Here is a 27466-nt window from a genome sequence, read left to right on the forward strand (position 1 = left end):
TGTGGTACATTTACACAATGGAGTACTACTCAGCTATTAAAAACAATGAATTTATGAAATTCTTGGGCAAATGGATATATCTGGAGGATATCATCCTTAGTGAGGTAACCCAATCACAAAAGAAGTCACTAGATATGTACTCACTGATAAGTGGATATTAACTCAAAAACTTAGAATACCCAAGATACAATTTGCAAAACACAAGAAAATCAAGAAGAAGGAAGACCAACGTGTGGATATTTCATTCCTCCTTAAAATAGGGAAGAAAATACCCATAAAAGGAGTTACAGAGACAAAGTTTGGAGCTAAGATGAAAGGATGGACTATCCAGAGACTACCCCACCTGGGGATCTATCCCATCATCAGACACCAAACCCAGACACTATTGCATATGCCAGAAATATTCTGCTGAAGGGACCCTGATATAGTGGCCTCTTGTGAGGTTATGCCAGTACCTGACAAACACAGTAGTGTATGCTCACAGTCAGCTACTGTATAAAACACAGGACCCCCAAATGAGGAGCTACAGAAAGTACCCAAGGAGCTGAAGGGGTCTGCAACCCTGTAGGTGGAACTACAATGTGAACTAACCAGTAACTCCAGAGCTCATGTCTCTAGCTGCATATGTAGCAAAAGATGGCGTACTCAGCCATCATTGGGAAGAGAGGACCCTTGGTCTTGCAAACTTTATATGCCCCATAGAGGGGAATGCCAAGGCCAAAAAGTGGGAGTGTGTGGACAGGGGAGCAGGGCAGTGGGAGGGTATAGGGGACATTCGAATAGCATTAGAAATGTAAATGAAGAAAATATCTAATAAAATAATTTTAAAAAGTAACATATATAAGAGCTGTAACAACTTCAAAAATTGAACACAGTCAGAGATCTTACTTGGCTTCAGAATTTTAAATATAATTCATTAATTAATTTATTTTATATTGTTTTTAACTATTGTGAAGGGTGTTGCTTCCCAAATTTCTTTCTCAGCCCATTTAGCCTTTGAATATAAGAAGGTTACTGGTTTGTTGGAGTTAATTTTATACTTGACCACTTTGCTGAAGTTGTTTATCAGCTGTAGGAGTTCTTTGGTGGAGCTTTTGGGGTCACTTAAGTATACTGTCATATCATCTGCAAATAGTGATATTTTGACTTCTTTCTCTCCAATTTGTATCCCTTTGACCTCTTTTTGTTATCTAATTGCTCTGGCTAGAATTTTAAGTACTATATTGAATAGATAGGGAGAGAGAAGGAAGCTTTGTCTACTCCCCAAATTTAGTGGGACTGCTTCAAGTTTCTTTCCATTTAGTTGATGTTGCCTATAGGTTTGCTATAAATTGCTTTTACTATGTTTAGGTATGGGCCTAAAATGTGTATGCTTTAGTGCTTCTTAGAAGTGTGAAGAAATTACTTGCAGGAAGAAATATAGAGAGAAAGTGTGAAGCAGAGCCTGAAGGAAAGGTCATTTGGAGGCTGCCCCACCTGGGGATCCATCCCATATACAGCCACCAAACCCTGATGTTACTGTAGATGCTGGGAAGTTCTTGCTGATGGAAGCCTAATATGGCTCTCTCCTGAGAAGCTCTGCCAGAGTCTGACAAATACAGAGGTGGATGCTAGCATCCAACCATTGGACTGAGCTCAGGAGTCCCTGGATGGAGGAGTTAGGGAAGGGACACAAGGAGCTGAGGGGTTTTGCAGCCCCATGGAGGGAGCAACAGTGTCAACAGATCAGACCTGCCCAGAGCTCCCAAGGACTGGACCACCAACCAAAGAATACACGTGGAGGAACCCATGGCACTGGCTGCATATATGGCAGAGGATGACTTTGTTGGACATCAGTGGGAGAAGAGGCCCTTGGGCCTGAGGGTGATGGATGGCCAGAATTCCAGATTAGGAAGACAGGAAGAAGGGAGTGGGTGGGTGGGTGGGGGAGCACCCTCATAGAAGCAGGGGGAGGAAGGATGGAATAGGGTGTTTCTGCAGGGGAGACCTGAAAAGGGGAAAATGTTTCAAATGTAAATAAAGAAAATATCCAAGAAAAAAAAAGAAAAACAATACATTAATCGAGAAAGCATATGATTAACATCAGAATAAACACATGGTCAATGAAAGTTGAGTTTTTGTTCAATTTTTGACAAATGTACCAAGAGATTTTTGTAAGAGGAAATCTTTTGAACACGGATTTTGCAGTAACTGAATCTTCATATGTACAGAATAGCAAGCTGGGACTCTTAACCTCACACCATATACAAATTCCATACAATAACTCAAAACACATACACTAAGACTTCCAGAAAGAAACATAGGTGAAACATGTGGCCTTGTATTAGGCTGTTTTCTTAGATGTGATACTATAAACAATTTACAAAAGAGCAAGAAGGCAGTCAGATTTTATGAACATAAAAATGTTCTTTCCATCTCGAAACTACTGTTAGAAAATTAAAGATAAATCACAAAGAGAAAATATCTTTAAATCAGATGTTTAATGAAGAGCCTATGTTCAAAGTATATGAAGATTTCCTAACACTCAATAATAAAACAACAAATTATAATAAAAAGTTAGGTAAATATTTTAAATATAAATTTTACTGAAGCATAAGGTATCAGTTTGGAAACATGTTTAAATGAGATTCACCAATTTGAAAACTTAAACATATACAACAGAAAACAGGAATTTCACTTGTGGGTATTTACCAAGGAAAATGAAAACATATGTCCACATAAATATTTGTGCACAAATGTTCTCAGTACTATTTATAATCATCTGAAAGTAGATACATTGTCTGGTGTTGCATAGACGTATATTTATAGATAGAATACTACTTTTAAATAAAACGAAACAAACTACCAATGTTTACAATAACATTAATAAATGAAATGTTTTAAGTGAATGAATTCATGTGAGTCAGACTATACATATGTGGTCCTGTGCCCTGGTGATAGGAACTAGTTTCGACTTCGAATAGGCTGAGAGAAATAGTTTGAGGTTGGTCAAAGGATTCTAACTCTAGATAAAATTTACAGTTGAATACATCATACATTTACATATATAATAATTACAGTATCTTAATTTGCCATATTCAAATTGTTTAAATCCCAAACTACTGCTAATAAAATATACAAAGCTCTAGTGAAATACAGATCAGAAGAGAGAGAACATTAACAGCCTTTTATATAAGAAATTAATTTGTTGCCAAAAGCCTTTATGCACACAATTGTAATTTTACTTCTATGACGTTTACAGCAAATTCTACTCATTATTTAAGGGAAAAAATTTAACATTCTAGTAAAACATTTCAACAAAAGTAGGAATAAATATTACAACTTACATAATGAGTTCATTACTATTATATTCACGTATTTTACATGCATTAAAAGAAAATTAAAGCTCAGTTTTGCTTCTGAGCATAAGGATTAAACCATCAACAAAAATAACAAAGACACGAATCCAGCAACTTCTCAAAGTATCTTTATATTAAATATGATAAATTGTATTATTCCAAACATGGTTCAACAGTAGCCTGCATATTATGTTTACAGGAGATAGGGGAAAAAAGTATCATTTGAAGAAATGCTTTTAATAAAATTTAACACCTTTATGCTGAAAAGAGCAGTAAGAACTGTGAGTTCTGCTAGAAAAGAGAAAAGTTTTTTCAGACTGACAGAAAGCATTATCCCCACCACATAGCTAAGACAACACTTAAATAAAATACTTAGTTCTTCACTCCAGAGGATAGATATTTGGGTGTGGTTTTCCTTCATATGAATTCATATTTTTTATTTTTTCAAAATGTTAGCTAGTGTAATAAAGCAAGAAAAATAAAATGCATTAATTCAGAAAAGGAACATAATACAATGCTTTTAAGTAAGTTATTGCAAATAATAAATAACACCAATAAATTAACTTGGCAAGGTTACAGTATGAAAAATATTCTTTTAAAAACTATTAATCTTATACAATATTAGTACATAATTCAAAACACAAATTAAAGTAACATTTTAGATTATAGCAATACTCAAGACTTGAGTATGAATATAATAGCCTTGTTCAAGAGTTCTTACCAGAATATTCTTACCAGGTATTGTTAAAAGGCATGCCTCACTATTTTGACATTTGAATGTCATAACTAGCTTTGATCCCTTTCCTTGGGGATATCTTGCCTAAGATTAAAAATTCTAAAATGTAACTGGAAAATAATAGTTCAACTTTACAAATACACCAGTTTTAGTATTTTTCCATTTGAGTTCCTCAAATAATTTTTCACTTCATTAATATATTCATTTTACTTGGCTAATGTGCCATTCTTTTTAAATTGACCTCTAAATTCACATCTATCTATACCAAAATTGGCTAAATCTTTAATGTGTATAAAAGAGCAATCAGCTATAAAAGCAAGAAAGCCTCAGAATTTATGTATTTTATTTCAAACTCCCTGCAAAGCTTCAACAATTATGATGGTTTTTCACTAGTACATGTAACATAAATCAAACAGGCAAATAGAATAAAAATTTAAAAGGCCAGAATTAGATCCATACAGATCCTTCCCTTGGTGTGATAACAGTGCTAAAGAAATTCAATGAATAAATGAAATAATAAATTACATAAAAGGTTATATCTCACCCTAGTCACAAAAATTAATTATGTTTCTACCACAGACAAAAACATGGCTCCTAGGCCAGAATGATAATTGACCTTGGCTCCTAAGAGATTTTCCAGTTAGCCATGTTATTGACCTTGGGGTATACAAGGATTCCTTGGCAAATGCCCCAATCCTTACTCATAACAGAAAGTTAAATATACACACCTCTATATAACTTGATGAAGTGCAGTAGATGCCATTACAAACACGTATAGACACATGACTGGCAGGAAAATATCAAGAGTCTAACAGCAAGTAAAATCAGTCTGAAAGTGCTTACTTCTACAGAGTCAGGGAGTGACTGCAAACAGCAGGAAGAAAGCTCTGGGTGATAGAAATGTTTTGTATGTTGTTTTGAATGATAGCTGTAGCTGAATATAAAATTGTCAAACTCATCACTTTGAACTTGAGCCTTTCACATGTTGTAACAATTATATATTCCAAAAGAACAGAAATTAAAATAAAAGATTAAACAAGTTTTCCAACATGAACTAGTCCTTTGCTGCATAGAGGCATAGAACACCAGCCATAAAGACAAAGTAGGGAGAGCCAGTCTTCTGAAATGGAAACAAATGAATGCTGGTTAGACAGAATGGTTGTGATTGACATTTGGGTGTTCTACAGTATTGATCACCTTTTGGTTTAAAAATGGGAGAGTCTCTCGAGAAAAGAATTTTCTGCTAAAAAATGTGCACTGATAAAAATTCTTACCAGAATATTCTTACCAGGTATTGTTAAAAGGCATGCCTCACTATTTTGACATTTGAATGTCATAACTAGCTTTGATCCCTTTCCTTGGGGACATCTTGCCTAAGTGTGACAGAGTTGTGGAAAGCCAGAGGAAGTAGGTGAGCAGTATCTTTTTCTGTATTTCTCTAGTGTCACAGGAAAAAAATAAATATGCTTTACTGTGCCATCACCTCCAGCCCTCGAGGGGTCTGATAAGTGAAAATCCTGAGGGACTGACACAGGGATGGTCTCTCTCCCTCTCCAGCCCTGTCCTCTCTCTTTCTGAAATGCAGCCCTGTTGCCTTTCCTCATTGCTGGGTGGTTCTCACTGGAGTGGCGGTTCCTGCAGGGTCTAACTTCTTTTCTCCCATCGCATGCTTGGCTGCAGGTCTGGATGGCATTTCCCTTCCACAATGGGCTCCTAAGAGATCTTCCAGTTATCCACACTATTTAGGTAATCAATCAGGACACCCCATGGTTACTGGAAGTGTGTTGGCTAAGATGATTCCTGCACTGTCCCCTGCAATAAAACTCAATGGGAAAGCAATAAGAATTCTGTTACAAAGGGACTTGTATCTTCCATCTCAATCCATCCTTGTAAATGTAGCAAAATAGCTTTATATTGCCCTTTGAGCTCTCAATACTATGGATACAATAAGGAGGAAGCTACTGTACAACTTAAAACAGCAGACAGCGGGAAAATCATTGGAATGAATTCCTTGTTGGCGATTCCTCTGAAGTTCTCTTTTGTGAAGTCTCAATCACCAAAGCTGTGCATTTGTTCAACACAGAGTGAAGCAGGCCAGGACCAACATGCCATTGACCTGTGTGTAGCTTGGTGAGATTTCAGTGTGAACCAGAATTCTCCTCTTCTTTCTGAACTCAGAATGTTCTTTTCACACAAAGATGAATTTAGAAGCATGTGATTTTTCCTTCTTAGCCAGTAAAAGTGGGATTGAATTAGAGTTTACCTAGAGAAATTTAATTTGTAGCTCTGAAAATAAGCAAAAAGCTCTGTTAGACTGCAGTGTCGAAACTGGAATCACATGGTATATGCATAAAAAGATACTATCAGCCAGAGCTCTATTTACATTTTCTAAGTGGTTCTTTTTTTTTTTTTTTTTTTTCTTTTTTTTTTTTTTTTTTTTTTTTTTTTTTTTTTTTTTTTTTTTTCATTTTGTATAAACTAATGAGAGCTGCTGTTAGGGAGTATGTGTAACCCTTTTGTGTAATGGATTAAGTGTGAGCCTGTTAAACACCAGGCCATAAATCACACTGTGTTCTCTATGCCTAATTAAGGGTTTAAAGGGGGAAGGTAAATTCTTGAATGAAGGGCCCTACTCAGAAGCTGGGTTTGTTATTGCCCTAAGGAAGTCGAAAGATAAAAACAGGAAAAAGGGAGACAGAGAGAGAGAGAGAGAGAGAGAGAGAGAGAGAGAGAGAGAAAGAGCAATTTAAGAAAGTGCAAAAGAAGAAAGCTATGAACATACTTTAGCTTCTGTTTCCCCAATTCTCTCCCATTTAAAGAACACTTTGGCACTAAGGCTCTAGAGCCACCATGAAAATGTCCTTATAATCAGTGGAGTGAAGGCTCACAGTAAAACCTGACTAGAGAATTAAAAACAAGCCTCAAATACCCCTAATTAGCTAAAAACTGAAACTGACACCGGTTAATGATGAAGATGAAATCAACTAAAGAAGAGTTTTGCAGAAGAAAAACAAAAACAAAAAACAAAAAACAACAAACCTCTATTGTTCTTTGCTTTATTGCCACCTATAGTGAAAAAGACTCAGAGTATCTGAAATCCTAAATTGCTAAACTGCTATAGATCTGAAAAGTAAATAATTTCAACAAATTATTGATTAATAAATAAAGTAAAAAAATAAATTCAATTAAATCCACTCATTTCCTTCTGAAAGCGTTATCTCCAGTCTAGACAAAATCCGTCTCTGATATGCAGCATTGCCACTTCGTTCTCAAAGTGTATCTGATGCTTCGATTTGTAGTTTAATTTTAACCTGGCTTAAAATGGATACAAGAGACATAGAATTTGTTGAAATACTACACAGGAGACCTAGAATTCAAATATTATATACAAGTCGAAGTTCATTAGTCTTCAGGGACATTCGCTCTTCAATATCTGAGTATAGATAATTAATGAATATTGTATTTGCTTCTGTATTACACCTTTTATGTTACACATGAGTGAGACCTGGAAGAGATAAAATTGTTGTTAAGGAAAAAAGGCATTGAAATAAATCTAGATTCACTGGAGCTTGTATTGCATTCAGAATGAAAGGAATGATTTTAGTAAATCTCCAATACTTTAATTCAGGAAATATTTGTTATGCCCTAGGACAAGCTGTTTACTTCAGGTTGGAGCTTCCGTGGGCAGAGGAATAGACAGAGGAAACAGGAAGATCACATGTGTGGGCTCTCCAGAGGCATTTGAGCTTGATGATTAGCAAATGGTACTTAGGAAAGCAGAGTCATTAAATATTCTTATTTTAGAATTCAGAAGTCCCCTTGGCCATAATATATTTGTGAGACCAAGTACAAGCTACTTGATTGTAAAGGTGACTCAGCCCTGGCTATGTGCCTTGCTACTCTGGCTTAATGCTCTTATGTATTGACTCCTACCCTTTCCACTTTCTCTGATGTACCTACTGTTCCTGTGTATGTGTTTGTGTGTAAGTGTGTTTATTTGTGTGTGTGCGTGTTTTGTTTGTGTGTTGGTGCACTTGCTTATGTGTGTGGAATAATGGTGTTTCCATTCATTCTAGACTGTCTCCTGTGATGTCCAACTACGGAGTCTGTAACTGTTTATACATAGGCTTTAAATATCACACAGTTATTCTACTCATTCCATCCAGAAACCCAGAAACTTTTGGCAAAGTCTTTGCATAGGACCATGATGAAACCTTGAATTTCCCAAGAGACCAGACATATAGCTTCACTTCTGGCCCCCAATTTTTAAGTTTACCTTTGTTCCATGTTGTGCTCTCCAGTGACCTTTTGTATTTTTTCCCAGTGTAACATTATCTCTACATTCCTGTAGATAAATGAACAATTATTATAACTTATTTGGTACTCACTGAACAATCACTGTTCACTGTGTTGCAATATTTTTACTTACATGTATGTGTGTATCTATGCCAGTGCACATATGCCATGTCTAGGTGTCCACAGAGGCCAGACAGGACATGGGATTTCCTAGAGCTAGAGTAACAGGTAATTGTATGTGACTTGACTTGGGTGTTGGGACTCAAATTCACTGTGGTCTTCTACACGGGTAGCAAGCTTTAATGGTTGAGCCATCCATCCAGCCTCCATCTTGTGAAGGTTTTAAGATGACTTATGCAACATCCGTACAAGTAACTGAGGGGGACATGTACAGAGGGATATCACTCCAGAACCAATATCAATAAAGGAAGCAGAGAGTGTGGGGACATACAGTTACTGCTGCATACTCACCGGCCCTGGAACAAGGACAAGTGTTGTTCTATAGGAATGAAAATTAGATGGGGGCCACTTTATAGGCAGGCCCTTCTAGGCCCTGGCTTTGAATTATTATTTCTCATAAGAAGACCTTTGAGAAAACACATGAGCTAATAAGCATTTGGCATAGTAGTATACTTGGTAGTTGTCATCTGTCTGCTTAAACATTCTCCTAGGTGTTAACTGTCCTGACTGACATTTCCTACTCTTGCTTGGAAATGGTTTTTGCTGTTGTAGTAGTTTGTTAATTTCCTTCTTGCAAAAGTAAATATCCTTACATGTTGCAAATCCCACTTCTATGTAATGACCCCCCCTTTAATAAAGGTCCCTCTGATTTTTCCAGTGGAGAATTATTTTCCTATTTTTCAATTAATTCTACCTGCATATTTCTTGGGAAATTTATCATATACTGTTTTAAAAGCTATCCAGAGAGGAGCTGGGGAGATGGCTCAGTGGTTAATTATGAGCAACTGTTGCTTCTGCTGAGTTTGGTTCTAACATCCACCACATCAGGCAGCTTGGCTCTTCACTTCCTGTCACTCTAGCTAAAGAGGCTGTGACCTTTTCTGACCTCCATGGCTAGTGAACTCACTTTTGCATACCTTCACACAGACACACACAGACACATATTTTAAAAATGATATTTATATTTTTTACAAACAAAAGGTTTATATTTGATTCGCATATAATCTTTCCTCTTCCCTACTGTACTCATATTATACATTGAGAAAATAAATGCATCTCAGGAAAGCTGATGACTAAATAGGCTGAAATACAAAATAAAGGACTAAATCAGTGACGACTCTGAAGTGGTGGCCTTTCTTACAGCCAGCCTCTGACGTATATTAGGTTGGCATAGATACTCACCAGTCTTTAAGCAGATTTACCTGCTCTGTGCGATTAAAACACAATACCCCAAAGGGAAATGGTATGCAAGAGTCAGCTCTGAGCTGTGTTTGTTCACACTTAGCTGTCATCGAAGGCATGCAAGACTGATAGCTTTTTGAACATCAACTTAAATCTGCTTAAGTGGGGTGACACATAGTCTCTTAATATTAAATCAACGTAATACACAAAGTAGTTTGTCTTATAATGGGCTCTCAAACTTTTTATGAAGTACTATGTTACAGAAAAGTAAAAACTCCCATGCTATGATCTGCTTGCTCAAAAGTTATTTCTGTATAGAAGAAAAACCATTAAAAAATAAAAACCTTTGGTGTATCAATTACTGTACTCATAACGATAATTCTTGGGAATAAAGGCAGATGTGAACAAGTCTCGAATTTAATATATTTGAGATGGAAAATAAAACTGTGACACACCTGGTTAGAATTATGCAAATTGCAAGTGTAAAGTTTTTCCCAGGGGATACTATTAGTGTGTTCTTTAAATCCTATTTTTAAACAAAAGAAGAGAGAATAAGCCTTTGGATATTTCTTTAAGCCGATGGGTCGCATTTTTGTTATTCAAATAAATTAATAAAACAAATATTTTAGAAGAATTAACTGTTTCGTCTTAATTGTTGGTCATCAACCCATTTTATTACCTCAGACACTTGACAGGGCTCTCAGGAGATCACTCTGGCTGGTCTCTTTCTCAAGGAAATGTGTTCTTTCTAGACTTGAGTGTTCACTCTTCAGACAAGAATTACTTGTAATCACAACAGTGCAGAATAGCACAAAGTAAAATTAGGACCAAACTCTTGGGTTCCTTAAACCCAGTTTAGGAAGAGCTTACAGCTCTCCCAGTATTCTTGGTTTCCCTGTGTTATACAGTAGAGAGAAAAGTGTGCTTAAGTGCTTTGCCTAGGACCAGATGAGATGATGGCCAGGAAGAAACCCACTCCGTTCGTTCTATTTACATATCATTACCTTCAGGATGTAACTTTAGATAAATAATCCGGTAGGCGTGACCTTTTGTCTTTACCTACTCAAGACAAATACACAGGATTAATGAGGGGTTCAGGCATCGTCATCTCTTTCTCTAATTACAACAACTTTATCAACCGAAACAGCTCATGAGTGGCAAAAGAAGTTTTAAAAGGTTACTATAAACTTTAAAGTCTTAACACTTTTTTTTTTTTTGTAGTTCGCTAATAGGGACTCTCCCCCCGCCCCGCAACTCTCCATATATTCAGAACCTGAAAATCAAATGTAATTATGAAAATGCTCAAATGCTAAAGGTCCGATTGTTGTTGACACAGGCATCACCTTAGAAGCTAGCAATGATGGCTACAGAGTATTTAGAAAGTAATTATTGAGATATATATATATATATATATATATATATATATATATATATATATATATACACATACACACACAACAGGCATAGAGCGACATGGATTTTCGAATCCTCTTTTGGTCTCGCATTGTTTCAGACCGCGTAGGTGGCTCTGCGCAGGATCAAGTTGCTTTTCCAATATTAGTTCTGTGCCAGAGGAGGCTGATTCCTTTCCGCAAGGCTCTGGGAATACACCCCTCCAAGCCTTGGCAGGGTTAGGGGAGCGCAGAACTGGGGTTGGGAGCAGGAGGGAGTGTGTGTGTGTGTGTGTGTGTTGGACGCGCACGCGCGCGTGCTCAGGACCGGGCGCCCAGTTGCGGAGCGCAGAGCCCCCCAACTTCCCAAAGCCACTACGGTTGCGTGTTTTCGGCCCTGATGGGACAGGGCAGATTGGAGTGGGTTGGCCTGCCCCAAGCCTGTCCGACCAACTGCTCCGGGCAAGACAGGAGAGGAAAAGGGTCCGGCCAGGGCTTCAGGGCGTGGCCGGAGGAGGGGGCGCGCGGCGAGTGTGCGCGGGGTGCGCGCGCGAGGCCGGTGTGAGCGCGTGTGAGCGCGGCGCCATTCCCCGTGACGTCAGAGTGTATTGTTGTTCGCGGGGCCGAGCGGAGCATCCCCCGAGCTGTCACCGCGGCCGCCGCGCAGCGCGAGCCCCGCACGAGCCAACCCGGCCCGCGCCGCCCCCGCCCCCGGCCCCGCCCCCGCCTAGTCCCGCCNCCCCCGCCCGGCCCCGCGCGCCGCCGCCGCGCGCCCCCACCCCCACCCGCCGCGCTCCGTCCCTCCCGCCGCCGCCCGCGCCTCCCCCCGCCGCGCGAGTGCGGGTCACCGGGTCACTGGGTCATTGTCTCGGCGCCCGCACCCCGAGCACCCGCGGAATCCCCCCCACGTCATCCTCAGCACCATCAATGAGATGCAAACATGAAAGACAAGAGGAAGAAGAAGGACCGCACCTGGGCCGAGGCTGCCCGCCTGGTACGTCCCGCCCCGCCCCGCGCCCCGCGCCGCCTCGGCCCTCGACCGGAGCCGCCGCCCGCTCCCCCGCTCCCCGGCTCCGGCTCTTTGTTATTCCGCGGGAGTGGGCTCGCCGGGGTCCCGGTGTGCGTGCGCGCGCCGAGGGGCTCAGGATTAGCTCGGGGACCCCGCGTCCTGCGCACCCGGGACCGCCCGGGACACTTCTTCACGGGACTTGGCGCTGGGAGTCCCGCGGCGCCTCCCGCGAACCGGTGAATCTCTCTACGTTTCGCGCGGGGCACTTCCCTCTCTGCCGCTCCCGAGACCTTTGTGTGGCAATTACCACTCCCTCCCCGGCCCTCCACCCCCTGGAATTTCATCAATAACTCCGGGAACAGTCCGGGTGTCTGTGTGTGTGTCCCGCGTTTGTGAGTTCAGATCTTCCACACGTGCATGCACCGTGTGTGTCCGACTTGGACTTGGAAGGCGTGTTCATGTGGGCTAGGTCGCTGTGTCTGTGTGCCGTGTCGTGTGCATTCCGTGAGGACACTGTGCGAGCATGTTTTGTGTGGACCCGGTTCGCGCTGTTTGTAGGTACTGTGCTCTGCCATGGTGTCTGTGCCTTATGTTCTCTGCACGTGTGCAATTCCTGAGTGTGTGTGTGTGTGTGTGTGTGTGTGTGTGTGTGTGTGTGTGTTTGTGTGTGTGTTTGGTGAAGTTGGTTCAGTGACATTTGTCCTGGGAGATTAGAAGTCTGCAGCTACCTGTGTTTCACCGCTGGCTTGCTGGGCAGCTCTACTGGCCTGGTATTCTTTTTCTTTAACGTTTCAGAGCTTAGGTTTTAATTATGGTAAGAATGTCGCTGTAGAAATGCTGGTTGGCAGAGGGGCGTCGGCGTCCTGGTTTAGGTGAATGTGTATGTATATGTATGTATGTGTTTATGTGTGTGTATGCGTGGGGATTCTCTTTTCCCTATTTTCACCCTTTCCCCATCATTTAAAGGACAGCTGTAAACGTGTGTGTGTGTGTGTGTGTGTGTGTGTGTGTGTGTGTGTGTGTGTTTAAAAGGATATTTTGTACAGCGAGTCTCACGGGAACGAAAGACATTGCATTCGAAGCTCAGCCTTTTAGAGCTTTGACTGCATAAATTAAATATTTATTCACCAACTTGCTATCTGTTATAAATTGGCCAAAAAGAAAGCAGTTTGCATGCCTTGGGATTGGAGGGTGAGGTGTGGTGTGGAGACCCAAAGCTGATTATTGGGTTGACTTTGTTAAAGATTGTTTAGCATAATTGTAGTCATTTAAAAAAGCTTTTGAGTAACTCTTAAGCTCAAGGAGAACATTTGTCAAAAGTAATTATCTGAGTTTCCTTGAAGGGCCTTGCTGGTATGTCTATGGATTCTAGCAAAGGGTTTTAGATAATTGGCCCTATTGCCCTGCCAAGAAGTGACAAAAGTCCTTTTTAATTGCAATCTGGTCATTGGGAGCAGGAGTGGCCAGAGTCTTTTATTTCTTCATCTCTTAATTTGGCCTTGGTGTATGTTATCATTTCTGCCCTTATCTGTGATTGTGTTAATCACGAAATCACTCTCTGTGGATGAATGGGCAGGTGATAGCCACTCTGTAATGAACTGCCTGGGCAAGAAAACGCAGTTGTGGTGGAATATATGTGAGAAGTAAGCACTGAGAGTTAAGTAGATGCCAGTTTGACTTCTCACTGGGATTTTTTGCCTAGCTTACAAGTACATTACTTATTGTTTGCTTGGCCATTAATTCAGAATTGTGTGTGGGTGTGCAAGGCTTCTGAAAACGCATTATTCGGGTTCCTTGGAGTAGCAATCAAGGGCTATTATAGAGTTTCAGTGTATACGTTTTAAACAACCGCACAATGAGTTGATTTATAAATATTTAAAAATAACGATTCATGAATTAGCCATGCCTGCAGAGAATTATTTAATAGATATCATTATTCTGATGGAATTCAAAACCAGACATTTGTATTCCAGCAGTCTCTGCAGAATTCTCAGAAGAACGATGCTTCATTTTACTGAACGGTACAGAGATATTGATACATCTTGCAATAGATTTCATAGTCTCAGATTTTCTCCTCTTTCTTTTGTTTTGGAAAGTTGGCTGCATCTTCTTCTCCTCCTTTTTTTGCAAAGTTTATTAACGGGCAAAAACACATTAGAAGTCATCAACACAAAAGATTTAATGATAAACCAGATGTCTCTATTTTAACCAGACATATTGAACTAGTAGTTATGGTAATTTTTCAATTTGGTTCAAGTTATTTTTCCCCTGGTAGTTGTACGAATGTTTCTGTGCTCAAAATGTGACAGTTGAAATAAAATACTGGATAAAATAGCAAGTAATTGTAATGGAAATATCATCTTTAGAAATTTGTGATTTGTAAAAGTGAATTATGATGATCCGTAACTTACTTAAGCGAGTAAAGGAGAGAAAACAAGGATCCATTTGCCCATCTCTTCTCTCAGTGATTGCATGAGTGCATGTGGACTTAAGCCATCTCCCAGACTTGCATGGTAAAGAATCTTTACTTTAATACTTAGTAGTATTACTTTACACTCAAGGGAAAAACAGGGTTTAATTATTTGAGAGAGAGACACAGCCATTCAATATTTTACTACACTCCTGCTGATTCACTGTTGTTTGGGACTTTGAGCCCCCTTTCCATCAAGTGTTAAACCAGTTATCTGATTTGAAAAGTACAGATTAAGAATGAGATGAAGAACAAGCCACTGGGTTTGTAGTTCTTCACAGTGGATGAAGTAAAGATGAACTACTCCAATTAACTTTAAGGAAAGTCTTCCAGTTTGTGCCTTGTGTGCATATAATCTACTGGAGTATATGTGTATTCTTTATGAGAGAAGACTCAAGGAGAGAGAAAATGCAATATAAGGTATTTTAAATGTGCCCCAAAGCTTTGTGTTTTAAATGTAGCTTTGCCTCCATTAGAAACAAAAACATGTGCAAGATGAAGAATTCTTTCTGCAGTGAGAAAGAATTTCTAGTTGACACCAGAATTTTTGGACTGCTTTCTTTGTGAGAAAAGTGTGCAGTGCTCCGGATCTGTAACTCTTGAGTGACAGCTCCACGGATTCTGTCTTAGATAGAGATATACTGGCCAGCTGTAGGATTTCCTCCGGGCGTGTCATGCTTGTGTGTGGTGGGCTTGCTTAGCTTTGGAGGGAAGGGATGGGGTCATAATGTGCTGCCTTCTGTTTTCAGGAATGCAGTAGTTATAAACAGGCTGCCATCTTAAGACAGTAAAACTATCCCCCTTCCCCCCTTGTTTCCCTTTCTCTGCCTGCCCCCATCAGTTGCAGAATTTCAGCCTTTAGCCTCCTCCCCTCCCCTCCCCCAAGGCCTTCTGCAGTTGTAGTTGTTACTTTGCGCATTGCCATTTAATATGGAGTCTGCTCCCAAGCCAGATGCGTTTTCATCTGTTTCATGTGCTCTTCTGAGGCTGTAGAGTCTCAGAGGATCCCACAATCAAATGGAAGTGTTTTCTGTCTTAATATTTGCAGACCAGAATAAGAATAAAAATCAAAACCATAACCCATGTCGAGCTAGGGCTTTGGCTTTCGGCTTTTATCTCACCCCTCCACTCTGTTACTATAAATACAGTTTCTACCATTGTGAAAAGATCTTCCTGCTATTTTGTAAGAAATGGGGATTTGACAGGACTTTGTTTTACTGCTCTGAGGGGTTTCTTTGTTATGGGCTTAACACAGAACATACTGTTATTTATATATTTGTTCTGGCATAATTCTTTCTTTTTGACATGCAAAGATAGAGGTGCTTTGAGGATTGCTTTTTGATTATTCCTTCTACTTTGTTCAGAGGAGAATGCTGCTTTAAAGATAATGATTCAATTTACTCATTTGTTTCAAGCTTACTCCTGTCTGTGTAATTGCTTACAATCTTTGTGTAATCTCAGTGGCACCTGAAAATAGGTCTGAACTTACAGTAGCTTTGTGTTTGGCAGCATGGCTGGACAATTTACTTAATGTTTACAATTTACTTATAGTTTCATTCAGATACTGGTCAATCCATCCCCCCCCCCCTTCTTGTAGTTCAAGGTGACCTTTGGTGACATAATTTCTTTAAATTACAAATTTATCCCATTGTTGGAAGATAACAAGCACATGCGCTAATACGGAAGGTTTTGAATATATGGAAGTTTGATAAGTCCTATCGTATTTAAAGTTGCATGGAGGGTGTTAATGTATAACAGAACTTTATATATGAAGAGTCTTTTGGACAACACATGACATTCTAAATAACTTGTTAGTGTTCTTTTAAAATAAAACACTTAAAGCAGAAAACAGCATTTAACTGTTAAGTTGTTGGTTACTTGCTCTTTTTTCTTGGTGATATGGAAATAAATACAATTTCTCTGAGATATGATATAGAGCTGTAAGTGCTCTTGGAATTTCTCAGTGTGCCATTGGTATTTTAATTCACAGAAAAAATTGCTTTGCCTCCTGATTTAGGATCGTCCCCATGGTGTATAATATACACTGTATTCATATGAGTAGGGTGGTCATGCGCTCACCAGCTCCGGGCTCATCTAGTTCTGCAAATGGAATTTTGTTTTTAATCACTGTGATGTCTCTTGGTTTGATTCAGCTGTTTTTTTTTTTTTTTTTTTCTTGAGACTCTGCTTAGCACCACCCGTGTTTGTCTGTCTCTCATCATCTCTTCTTTCAAATATGTAACTTAAATTTCACATCAGAATTTGAAAGCTAGAAGAAACCATTTTTCCCTGCATGCTTATTTAGAAAGAAGCCAGCTTCAACTTTCCAAGAGCCAAGCGTACTTAAGATTGTGAGTCATGGAACGCTCAGGCCCAGTGTTTAGGTACTCACGTTTCTTCCCCTTTTGAACATGAAAGTGGGTTTTAAGAACTGATTATATTTTAGATTTGTCTCTTTTTTGACAAATACTTTGGTGGCAGATGATTTATTGGCTGTCAGAAATGGTCTTAGATTTGGAGAACTGGACCTGAGAGTCATTGCTCCCCAGTAACACTGAGTTACACACAGCACACAATAATACAATAGTTTTTAAAACCTTTCCAAAATGCATTAAAATACAAAATATATCTGGCAAGGTGTATGTTATGGGCTTCTGTTTAGAAGCTTCAAATGGTGAGAGGGCTTGAAATATATATTCAAGGAGGATAAAGTTCAGTGAATGAGTGAGGGACAGTGGAACATGATGGAACAAATATGAGGGTGGCACATGAAGGAGCAGGCAGATACAGGCTGACAGGTCCACAGATGAAAGAAGTGGCATGGTACCTGGCAATTTTGGGGAGTTTGATGGGTTAGTTGAAACTGGGTTTGGCCATGTTCAAGACAAGCTATTCCTTATAATGTACTACACCACCACCACCACCACCACCATCGTTGTCATCATCATTATCATCATCATCATCATCAATGCAATTAAAAAAGGTGCACTAGCAACCAGGCATCTCTGCATGCACTCCATAATTGGTCCTAAAGGGTTTGAAGAACAATATTAAATGATACAACTTTATTCTGTCATGTTTCCTTTACCGAATAAAGGAAAGTACAATTCCATGAATAATGCACAAATGTAAACTTGCAGCTTGCTCCCTAAAATATGCTTTCGAGATCAGTAAGGTAGCTAGAGTTATATCAACCACTGTCCAAGGACATGTTCAGTGTAACCTGTGGATGGATCCTCAAGGGACATGGATGGGCAGCAGGACTTCAGAAATGTTCCCTTCTAACCTACATCTCTCTGCTGTTGTTGTTTGACCACATGGCCATTTTAACAGATCGAGACGTAACTTATTTGCTGCTGACAGGCATGGTGAGGGTTTGTTTGAGCAGGACAGGTTGCTTCTTCCTTGTTCTTAAGGACTCCTTTTCAGTCCCTCCTTGATCTCCTGTCCTTCTCCTTTCCCTCTCACTGGTTTACCTCCCTTCCGAGTCTTCTCTTACTACATCAGAATCTGCATGAAGTTGTTGCCACTGAGGGATAGAAATTTTCAACTTTTCCTCTAAGCAGTGAGTCCGGCTCTTGACTCCTCCCTAGGCTTGTGTCTGCAGAACCACTTGGAGCTATTTGCCTGCACCAAGTGCCTGGATTGCTCTTCTTTTGTCCCTGCACAGTCGGTAGCAGCTGAAGTCTAGCCCCAACAGAAACTTTCTCTGAAGAGTCCTTAGGGAACAAATAGAAACGTTATATGATTAGACACATTGTTTTCATTATTAAACAAATCTACACAGAAGGGTGGCAATTAACAGCTTTATCTCCTGAACCTAGACACCTTCCTCCTCTCTTCCATCAGTATTTCCACTTGAAGTGGTAACAATTAACTGTTGCTGGATTTAATGTCTGCAGCTGACAATACCAAATTGGGACTAGGCTCTTCTTTAGGCTGATTGACATATAGCCCTCTGACACATTCTTATGTCGGTTTAAGGCAGATTCATGCCCTGGGATCCGAGCCAAAGGGCCTGTCAGAACATTGACTTTAATAGCTGAAATATATAACTTAAATGACATCTGAGACCTTAGCTTCAGCAAGATTTTGGGAACTTGAATAATTCTCCAAGGCATAGCAATTTATACTTTGTGGACAAGATTAAAAATTGTAAGAATTTGTCTAAGCATATGTACATATGCATTTAATTTATGATGCAATTATTTATTATGGATTTATTTTTCATATTAAACTTACTTTAAAAATAATTCTGCAGTTGGTATTTTGGGGTTGAATATTTTATTCTTCCTGAGCAACTGTTATGCAATAGTTTATTTCCAAATAAATCAGAAAGCTAAGATTGAGTTCCAGTTTTCTGTGACTTAGAGGCGATTTGGGGTAGACTTTGGTCACTGTAGTCTCAAGAGAGGTAGTGTGTCTAAGATTTCAGTGATAAAATGCAGAACCTTTGTTAATTACAGGGAATTATAGATTAATGTTTCATCTTATTTGTCAGAATTGCCATTATGGGCTCTCAATGTAGTAAAGAGATTTCTTATTTTTCCAATTTTAATGTCTAAATAAATGCAGTGCACATGTTCTTTTTTCCTATATCAAAACTCTTTGGCCAGAATCATAGAAGCAAATTATTCTCTGGGGTGTCAGAATTCTTTGAGCTTCTGTATTCCCTTCCTCTTCATACTGAAGAGAAACTTATTTTTAAAAACTATAAGAAAAGTGCTACTCTTTAAGGAAAAAAAATCTGAAAAACAAAAAGCCATGTGGTAATATCCTCAAGCTTTTGTAAGCAGAGATTGTGATAATGTGTTTCCTATGTACTTTCCCTTCCATTTCTTTCTCTCTATTTAACTAATTCCAGATTTTCAATTAATGTGCTTAATCAAATATTGTTGCTGCTGTCCTGGTTCTTTTCCCAACATTCTTCTTAGTTTCCCCTGCTGGACCCGTCCCTTCTAGGCATTGCTTCTTTATTTATGACATGTTTGGCCAGTTTAGTTTTGCCCCTATTTTATTCCTGTTGTTCAGCATCTCCCAACTTTCTCAGTGGTCTCATTGGCAGTTCTCTCCTGCTGGAAGTGTCAACCCTTGTTTTTTCTAGATTTATATGAACAATCCCTACTGTCTGTCCCTAGGTACTGTGGACACTTCAAGTGGGATTTGTCAGATACATTGAAACATTTGTTGAATACTTCCTGCAAATGTGTCATGCACACAAGAAGAATGTGACAACATGCCTGTCTTAAAGGGACTTCTATTGTGTGTGTGTATCAAGCCTCGGACCTCCTTTCATTCACTATGCTTTAGGTTTACCTAGTTCTGACATTCCAAATAGTTTTTGTCTCTAATCTCTTTCCCAGTCTCACTGAAGCTGCATGGAAGTCTTTCTGGAACAGATCAGCTGTTATTCAGTTTTCTGCCTAAAGACTTTAATGATTAGGTTCAAGAGAAAGCTGCGCCAGCCATAAGGAGCCCTTTTCAGTATAGCTGGGTCATTTTAAAAGTGATGAATGCTTGTTTTTCTTGACAATATGTACAAATTAGCATACTCTGCCTGTTATATACCATATAAACTTGTTTTGCATTCTTGGGTTTATAACTTTTTAACCATAAAAATTAGTTTTTTGACATTGGTTATTTTAGTAGCTTATTCTTAACTTCTGTGATCAACATGGTCTCTGTGTTACGCTTTCTCTTCTTACTAAGCCCTTTAGTGTAAGATTTTATTCTTCTCTTAAAAATTAATCTGAAGCCTTCGGAGTCTAAACTCACACAGTGTTTACCTATAATAGGTAAAGACTTAAAATATTTATTGAACATTGTCATTTCGCTGGTTTAAAAATTATTCATTTATTTTGTGTTTATATGTGTGAGTTTATATGTGTCCTCAAACGTGAGTGTACATGTGTATGGTGACTGGAGATCAATGTATGTATCAGTGGAGATCAATCAATGTATCACTCCCTATTGCTTTCTACTTTATGTTTTTAATTTTTTTTTAAAAAATTGAGATTATAATATAATTACATCATATCTCATTTTCCTTTCTTCCACAAAATCCTCCCATATAGTCTCTTGCTTTCTTTCAAATACAGGGCCTTTTTTCATTAATTGTTAACACACACACACACACACACACACACACACACATATAGTCTCTTGCTTTCTTTCAAATACAGGGCCTTTTTTCATTAATTGTTAACACACACACACACACACACACACACACGCACGCGCACGCACACACACAAGCACACATACATTCTTTATATGTAAATACATCCTGCTACATTTTTTTAAAGAAACACTATCACTGAACCTGCTCCTTTCCAGTTTCACTATATATACTCAAGTAATGGGAATTTAGCTTATTTAATTTAGTAATGGGAGGCAGACACTTAACTGAGATGTTTACCCAGTTCCCTCTTTTTGAGTCACAGACTCACATGAGATTATAACAATTAGAAAAGAATGATTAAAGGGATGCCTTCTCTTTGGATCACTCACACCTGTTTCTAAAATCCTTCCTTTCATTCTAAAGTGAGTTTGAATATAGCCACAATTTGACACAAATGTGGCACAATATGTGCTTTGAAACATTATTTCCCAAATATATTAACTTCAACTCAAAAAGAAAGGCATTGCTCTATAAAGCTCACATTGTCTCTCATTTTAAAACAGTAGAAAGACTTAGCAGATCTCATGTTTTACACTCCTGTGAGAGATAGTTCAGCTAGTTATAAAATCCAACAGTAGTTAACCTTTGTGGTAGAGGTATTCCTTGTGTTCCTGGACAACTGAATGAGATACTTGATATTTTGTATGCCTGTTATGCTTTATTAGGTAATATTCTTTTTGTATCTGATAGTTGTTCCACATTCTTTTCATGGTTTCATTTTCATTCTTTAATGTTCTTCCTTTAGTGTCATCCTGAAGATTTTTTTTTTAATTATTCTGTTTGGTACATGGAATGTATTAATTGTCATTAACTTCCTATGAATCATGATTTCATATGTAACTTACTGAGTTGTGCTATTAGCAGAGTATAAGTTCTTTTAAGTCTTGTAAATTTGCTCTCAACGTTTAGTAAGTTTAGCATTTGTAGTCTATGAGTGAAAGCTTATATAGGAACAAAAGAAAAATGACTTCCTTAATCCTGTACATAATGCACTGATGAATGTGTTGACTTTATCATGTATAATTATAGATTGCAAATCAATTTTGACAGTTAAGGTAGAGTAATTAGCATGGGAGGGGAATATCTCTATCTCTAATACCTGATCTATATCTACATCTACATCAATAGCTACATCTATATCTACATCTACATCATCTATCTATAATCCAGTTAGTACAGTATGTATATGTGCTTAGGGCTGACCACTTGGGATTAAATCGCCTGTCACAGGGATCATCACTTTAGAAGACTGATTCCTTCCCTGTCAGCAGTCATTCATTATCTCTAGTTCTGCATTTTGAAGTAGAGTATTATGAGATTTCCCCTTCCATGCTGTCATGTCAACGAGTGTTACCTTGTGTAAATTATCATATTATGGAGATTTTACAAGTACAGCTTCCCTGTACTAGACAGAAGGCAGAATTTCATAACAGATATCTAAGACCTCACAATCTTTCTGCCCTTTCTTGCAAAGTGTTGCCCTAAGCCTTAGGTGTAAGGGTTATGTTGTAAATTAAACTAATTGCTGTTGTGTACCCACAGCATCTGTGGTTTTTCTACATTTTGACCAAGTGTGGATTTCGGTAATAGTCCCCATATCCTGCAAACAGTAATTTCTTAGATGCAAGGTACAGTGCTACTTATCTTTGGGAATAAAGATAAGTATTTGGAATGCAGTTAAAAATTATGCTGGTTTAGGAAACATGGCAGTAGTAGTTTCTCCTCTAAGATCTGTGACTTCATTAGCCACAGACAGTTTGCTAGACTTACCAGGCATAAATTCCTGCCTGTTGAGAGGGCCTTCACTCCAATTAGACAGCTTTGGTTACCTCCAAGATATATGTGCTACTATTGCACCGTTGGGAATATCTTGCTAGATTAGTCATTTTAGTTCATGGGTTTTCAGCTGGGTAGGAATATTGATTGCTTTCCCCAACTTGGCAGCTTACATAGCTTTATATACTACAAGAAACTAGTCTTCAGGAAGGAGGCTTCTAGGTCAGTTCTAGTCTGAAGTAAGAGGTGGCTTCCGCAATAAAACTTCACAGTGGCATTTACAAATATCCTTAGTGTCATGTATGTCTCCTTTGTCCCTTCCATTTGTATCATCCTAACTCCCAGTTAAAGCTCACCCCATTCCCATTTCCTCCTTTATGTCACTCACTTTAACATTTCAAATTATTTTTAAAGGTACTTATTAGGTGTGTGTTTTATACTTACATGCACAGCCATGCCTGTGTATATTTTTGTGCATTGCATGTATGCAGGTGCTCATAGAAGCCAAAGAATGATGTCAGATCCTCTGGAACTGCAGTTACAGGTCGTTATAACCCATGGAATTTGTCTTTTTATTTCTTTTTTTCTCTTTTTATTTCTTAACCACTTATTTAAAAGGAAGATTGGTCATGGTATCTCCCTTGAGTCCATCTTAATCTCTAATTGACATAGATGGTATTATTTTAAGGAAGAGATTAAGAAAGTTAGTACACAGTAGAAGAAGATAACCATGAATTGTGAAAATGGGGATAGATAGCATCAGGAAGTTGTAATCCACAGACTTTCAGGGCCAAGAAAAATGGAGTGGTGGTGATTGACGTGAGGTGAAGTGATATTGCTAGCACAAGGCTGTGTGATGAAAACTGGGACTTGGCTTGTAGACCATAGCCTACTTCATGTAAGGAGGAGCTGTGTAGGGATATCATCTTACTGATGGTGCAAAACTATCCAGAAGTTAGAGGGCAAGGGGGCGCCACCGAGAAGACGTCAGCCTGCTGCTGCATAGAACTAGATAGAGAAAGATAGACAGGGACTCTAGAAGTTGCTAATGGGAAGGCTCCCATTTCAAGGCCTTCAGGTCTATCTCTTTGGACATTCCTGGTGTCCTTGTTTTGCCCTCTGGCCACTGGCATTCCAATTCACTAGTGTGCAAGAGCCATGAGATCTCAGAACTGGACATGTTCTCCACAGTTCATTCTGATTTTGGTCACTTGTTGTGAAATTCTCTCTCTCCACAGTTTTCCTTCTTTGTCATTTGGCAAAAATTTAGAACACCTTCTTCATAGGAGAAATTCTTTCACATCCCCAATGCATTTTGTAGTTTTTATAATAGACTGTCATTTTCTTCTTTCTTCTTCCTTGTTTTATATTTTCCCAAGTAATACTAATGGCCAAATTGGTTTTGATCACATTTGAATTCAGTGACTAATCCAAAGAAGGTACTTCTAAAGAGCTGATAGAGTGAGCTTTTTAAGTTTCCAACAGAACTGCTGGCTCCACATAATATATATCTTCTTGTTGCGTTCCTACATGCCATGGCTGAGTTACTAGTGTAGAGAACCAACAGATCAGATCTTCCAATAACCAGTTACCTAATGGGTAAATTTAAACTGTGTCTACATTCATCCCACTAAGAATGATTCTTATTTAAGAATTAGTGTAACTTGATGGGTTGACCATTAGCATGATGGGTGTGATGTGAATGAAATAAGGTATAGTCCATGACCATTGATTAATTGGCTTTTTTTTTTAAAAAAAAAAGAAAATAACTTTTAGGTCTCAGATGAGATCCTTTTCTGTAAATATAAATTTGGGCAGTTCAGTTGAAATTCTGTGCCCCAACCTAAAATTCTATATGTGTTATTTTAGTAACATACAGTTAAGTTTACCAGCTACCCCATGATTTCTGGATGAAAATAATTATGTAGTATATTAGATACAACATAAGTTAGGAGTATTTCCAAAGTTAAAAAAAAAACATTTTTACATGTGTAAATAAAATACTAACAACTGTTGTTTTGTGTTCTTCTTTGAGAATCTATTATTCAGATTGGAAGCAATTTCTTACTTTCAATTACTGCAAAATATTACTGTCACTATACTACAGTGCTGTTGTTTGACATAGAACATTCACTAATGGACAATGTATTGGAAGCATATCCCCTAACCTGTGGTATTACCAGGGGATGATAGGGTTTTTAAGAAGTAGGGCCTAATAGGAGTCCTTAATCCATGGAAAGGCATACTCTCAAATAGGACTATTGGGCTATGGTTCCGACCCCATTCCCTTTCTTCCTGGCAGTTCAATAGAATTCTCTGTCATGCCTACCATGACAAGCTACATGGTCATAGGCCCAAATGTCACAGGGACTGACCGTTGGTGGATTGAAGTCTTTAAAAAGTATAAGCCAAAAATAACTATTTTTTTTCTTTTTAATAAGTTAATAACTTCCAGAATTTCTTATAATAATGAAAACTGAACTAACTCATGAGCCTCCAGTCCACAGTAATGTTTTATGAAAAACAGTTATTATTGGGTGTTTAAAAACATGACACAAGTATACAACTTACATGTATTATAATGCTAAATCCTGTGAACAAACCCGGGAGACATTTGTCATATCACTTATAATCCAAAATTTAAAAAAAAAAGCCAAAAGAAAAACAAGAGAGGCTGAAGAATTAATTGGTCTGCCACGTTTTTCTGAGTTGCAACTGAAGTAAGTTTAACTCAATCTAACAATGTACCTCAGTAAGTGGCTAGATGTTGGAGGATGTCACCAATGTATTTGCCCATCTCTCAGTGTCTTGGCAAGGACCAACTGTTCAAGGTTTTCTGCACCTACATCCTTCCAGCTGAGCTGTGCTGTGATTAAGCACATCTGTGTTCTTGCCCTTTCTTCTCCTTTACTTTTTCTTTTCTCCTCCTGTCACTTTAAAATGTCAATTCCAGAGAAGGTTTCATATCCTCTTTGCTTGGTTGAGAGGCCAGTGGACAGGATTAAGGGAGTATGACTACCTGGCAGAGAGGAGAGAGAGTATGCAGCAGAGAGAAATGCTCCTGGTATCAAGGAAAGGCAAGTGGCAGACATGCGTAGGGAATGCCATAGGAGTACCATTTCCTTAGTTACAGGGGTGATGGGTGATCTCACTCCATTGTAAATGGGATAGAAGGGAATTACACGTAAAGTCAACATTACCTAGAGTTTCTGATAGTGTTTTTATAATGGTAGAGTTGATGCTTCTCTTGCAAAGACACTAAACCTCCCTCTGGTAAGTTCCTACTAAAACCCACTTTCCTAATGTAGAGGCAAAATTTGCCATGAGTGGTTTCTGTTCTATTTTTCCCCACAGATGGATCGCTTTAGAGTTACCTACAAGTAGTCTCTGTATAGATTTATAGCACAATTTAAAATAGCTCAGATCTGGTCTATTCAGGTCTTAACTCACTGAAGTATATATTACTAAAACTTCCAGGCACTTTCTGAATACAGTAAATGTTTTTATTCATTGTTGAAAATGTTGCCCTTTATTCCTGAATTGGCCATGGGCATTAGAGGATGCTAAAATAACCACAGAGAATAGGCCCCGTTTTCTCCCTGGAATGAATTTGTGCTCCTCCCTGTGAGTGGTATGATAAGGTCTGATGAATCAGCTAAGAGCTTTTCACGTGGGAGTCTGTGGATCCTACACAGATTCTACACCTACACAGTGTATAGCTGGCGTGTCCTGCTGTTCATTCAACAACACTTCTCTTCTCCCATATCCCAGTGAGTCAGATACAGTGATTCAGAACATTTCTGGCATTTCTTCACCTTCTTAGAAATTTCCCTCGGTTTGTGGAAACTTCCCATCTTCATTTTTTTTTTTTCAGAAAGAGAGAGAGAAAGCGCTTGGAGTGCTCAGGGTTGGTATCGATTCACCAAACTCTGGGCAGAAGTGCTTAGTATGTTTAATCATGAAAACACCTTGACTCTAGTTCTACCTGAATCTTTAGATGGGAACAAGAAAAAGAATCACATAAACAGCAGCATAATATGGATGAAAATATTAGAAAGCATCATCTCTGTAGCCCAGTGTCCTGAAATGCTTGCTGGCCTTGCCACTCTTTGTTCAAACCATCGTTACCAGCCACGTGAAAGAACTGAGGTGGGATGGCATGTTTGGGGTCCTAGGAAAAAGGCAAATGTTTGTGGGTAAGGGGGCTTACTGCACTGTTTTCAGTCTTTAATGAGTACACTTCTTTAGTTTTTAGAATTCACAGTTCATTGAGTTTAGTTTCTTAGTATGAAATGAATTGTTGAACATTAAATACATTGTCTTTGTTCTTTGTTAAAAACTTTTGTGGACAATGAAGGCCTCCCTCAATAGAATCTAATCAGTCAATTATTTTCATGAAATTCTATAATATTAGTGCTAGATATAAATGATATAAACAGTTATAGCACAATGAGTGACTAATCTCAAGTGGGTTATACAGAAAACAGGAATGATGCAGAAGCTAGCAAAAGAGCAACAATAAAATTCACCATCTCATAATTTTTACCCACATGTGGTTGTGAACACAGTTATGTTGACCAAAACTATCTATATGAAAAAGATTATCGTCTACTAAGTCACTAAGGAAGACTGTCTATAATGCATGGGTAATGAAACCTTTTTAAGGGTCAGCAAATCAGTGTACAGTTCTTTTATTTTGCCTCCTTGGCGACTGAGCTAGGGTTATAGTTTAGTTTTCAATTTTTTATTAGATATTTTCATTTATATTTCAAATGATATCCCAAAAGTCCCCTCTACCTTCCCCCTGCCCTGCTTCCCTACCCACCCACTCCCACTTCTTGGCCCTGGCATTCCCCTGTACTGGGACATAGAAAGTTTGCAAGACCAAGGGGCCTCTCTTCCCAATG

The 27466-nt window shown here is 38.7% G+C and overlaps 1 protein-coding gene across 1 annotated transcript in view; it reads left to right on the forward strand.

Moving 5' to 3' along the window:
• Positions 1-11976: 11976 nt before the first annotated feature.
• The window catches only part of Asxl3 (ASXL transcriptional regulator 3), a 181035-nt gene continuing 165545 nt past the window's right edge, over positions 11977-27466 (forward strand). The window contains exon 1 of the mRNA XM_021214573.2: positions 11977-12117. Coding sequence (XP_021070232.1) covers positions 12064-12117 — 54 coding nt within the window. The 5' untranslated portion in view covers positions 11977-12063. The remainder of the gene's footprint in view (positions 12118-27466) is intronic.

The sequence above is a fragment of the Mus pahari genome, chromosome 15, assembly GCF_900095145.1.
Source record: "Mus pahari chromosome 15, PAHARI_EIJ_v1.1, whole genome shotgun sequence".
Lineage (NCBI taxonomy): Eukaryota > Metazoa > Chordata > Mammalia > Rodentia > Muridae > Mus > Mus pahari.